Source organism: Nilaparvata lugens, chromosome 11, assembly GCF_014356525.2.
Source record: "Nilaparvata lugens isolate BPH chromosome 11, ASM1435652v1, whole genome shotgun sequence".
NCBI classification, from domain to species: Eukaryota; Metazoa; Arthropoda; class Insecta; order Hemiptera; family Delphacidae; genus Nilaparvata; species Nilaparvata lugens.
In genome coordinates, this window is record NC_052514.1 from 37,283,479 (window position 1) to 37,285,978 (window position 2,500).

A 2,500-nucleotide genomic window follows, 5' to 3' on the forward strand; every position below is an offset into this window, starting at 1 on the left:
TATGATTAAGTATTTTAATAGGGCTACCTCAATGTTCAATTATAGAAAATTACAATAGTCTCCTTGTTATAATTTTATACAAAACATGACTAGTTTTGACATTTCAGAATGATTATAAATGCCCGAAACTAGTTGAGTTTTATATAAATAAAATATAAAACAAGGGTACTGGTGATTTTCTATAATGGATAGAATAATATATAAGGATGAAGATACACATGAATAGTTCAGATATTATTAATCCTTAGACATATTAGCTTCATAGAATAACATTATAAATCTTAACCTTCCGGTTGTCGCGTCCTACTCAATCACAAGAGCAGTCGCGTGTTGTATTTTGTACAGCATCCAATTTTCCAAGTGTTATGTACTCTGTTTATTGTCAAAACATATTAATTAATTGTATAATTACTCTATCCATCTTCTTGGATTATTTTACGCCTATGAACATTTGGATGATTATCATTTCATAGCCCAATAAGGAACATCAAGCAAAGCCATCAATCTGTGTTATTGGTTCGTTTAGAGTCCCCGAATACAGTCTTTCCCTATCTTATATGCATGATGCGACTAAATGGCACCTAAAGACTGAACCATTGCTCGGTTGATACTGCAACTCAGTGGAGTGATGGGGGAAAGTTTTGGAATGCATAGGTGATTCATTCACTGACATCACCACATTCAATAGTTTTTTGCAGCAAAAAAAACCGACACTGTTGTACTTTTTACAACAGCGCGACTACCGGAAGGTTAAAATATATTGAGATATTCAATAAATGTGTCTCCAGGACCCAGAGGGTCACTACTAAAACATCAGAAAAAATATGGTCTCGACTAGAAGGTTAATATCATATTGTTATATGATTGGCAATTATATCAGTTCAATAATAATGTATTAAATCAAGTCTTACAATATATCGAAAAATTGATAACAAGTTATTAAAAAAACTGGAATAAAATGCGGGTTATGAAGCTCTCACGTTCTATTATTGAATTCATTTTTTTATCCAAATTTGGGAGAGGAATAGCACAAGGTTACCTTATTTTTTGTCTCCCTATCATTTTTATTTATTTATCAGGTTAGCAAAACAATACAACAATTGGAAAAAAACAGGCTATTGCCCAAACTTCTTCAATTTCCTAATTCAGTTTCAAATTGTCTAAATATTATACATAGGTTATATATATTTCAATTGATGTAATTTTTTATGATGTACTTATTTTATAAATCAATAACGAATCAAACAATAATTTGCCACATACAAAAAACAACTTGTGTATTATCAATTTGTCATAGTAATTAAAAATAAAGGAATACATTTTTTGAATTGAGAATCATCAGTCTCTCATTATTTTAATCATTTATAAACATAAGAGGAAATCATAAATTTTGTGAAATGATTCAGAATACATTATTAATCACAGTAAATTCATACTTACTTGGGTTTCTGTTGCCAAAATAACATCCAAAACGTATTGCACTCATTTCACAGAAGTGGTAAATCAAACTAAAATTTAATTCAACACAGGTAATAGAACATCACACAAGGGAAGACTGGAAGAGAATACTAAAATAACAAAGACTTACATCAGATTTATACTCGGTGACAATACATGCCGGAAATAAACTCCCCAAACAATGCAAAATACCTCCAATAATACAATCATCGAGATATGCACTGTTTTAGAATGGAGAGTATGTAATTACATATTCTGGAGTGTACCTAATGCATGTAATGACATGTTCATCTCTAGGAAAGTACTACCTATTCTTCTTGCTTGCAAGGCATAACTCCTCACTGACTTTCTTCCTAGAGAAGCTTAACGTAATTATTTAGGGAACTGTCTTTTGAGATGCCCATGATAATTCTTGTTTCCTCATTGTATAATAATATTGTAACAGCAAAGAATCTTTAGTGAGGTCCACATTATAATGGCAGTGTTTGATTAGCAATGGTATTGCTCTCCTTGTCGATCATTCTACAAAGCGGATAGCGCTATCTCGTTCTCCTTCTCGTTCTCTATCTCGTTGATTATATCTGTATTTTTACAGAAACGGTAAGATACAGATATAAAAAGCTTGGCATCAGCTGATTAAAAGTGAATTGCTCATGTTCGTGGCGCGTAAATCTGTACGCACCTTAACATGGACCTCACGTATTTTTTTGAAGTGTCAGCATTCCTCATATCTAACGTTTGTTGCTACCCATTCTGCCAATGCTCACATTATGAAGTGAATATCACTATCAATACTATTAATACTATCAATACTATTAATATCACTATTAATACTATCAATACTATTAATATCACTATTAATACTATCAATACTATTAATATCACTATTAATACTATCAATACTATTAATATCTATTAATACTATCAATACTATTAATATCACTATTAATACTATCAATACTATTAATATTTTTAATATAAATTGTATCAATTGTAATATCCTTGTCTTTCATTCAACTACGCTATCTCTTTCTCGCTTTTC

At 30.7% G+C, this 2,500-nt stretch overlaps 1 protein-coding gene across 1 annotated transcript in view; it reads right to left on the reverse strand.

Moving 5' to 3' along the window:
* The window catches only part of LOC111047754, a 13,512-nt gene extending 11,750 nt beyond the window's left edge, over positions 1 to 1,762 (reverse strand). The window contains exon 1 of the mRNA XM_039438360.1: positions 1,441 to 1,762. Coding sequence (XP_039294294.1) covers positions 1,441 to 1,486 — 46 coding nt within the window. The 5' untranslated portion in view covers positions 1,487 to 1,762. The remainder of the gene's footprint in view (positions 1 to 1,440) is intronic.
* Positions 1,763 to 2,500: the final 738 nt, after the last annotated feature.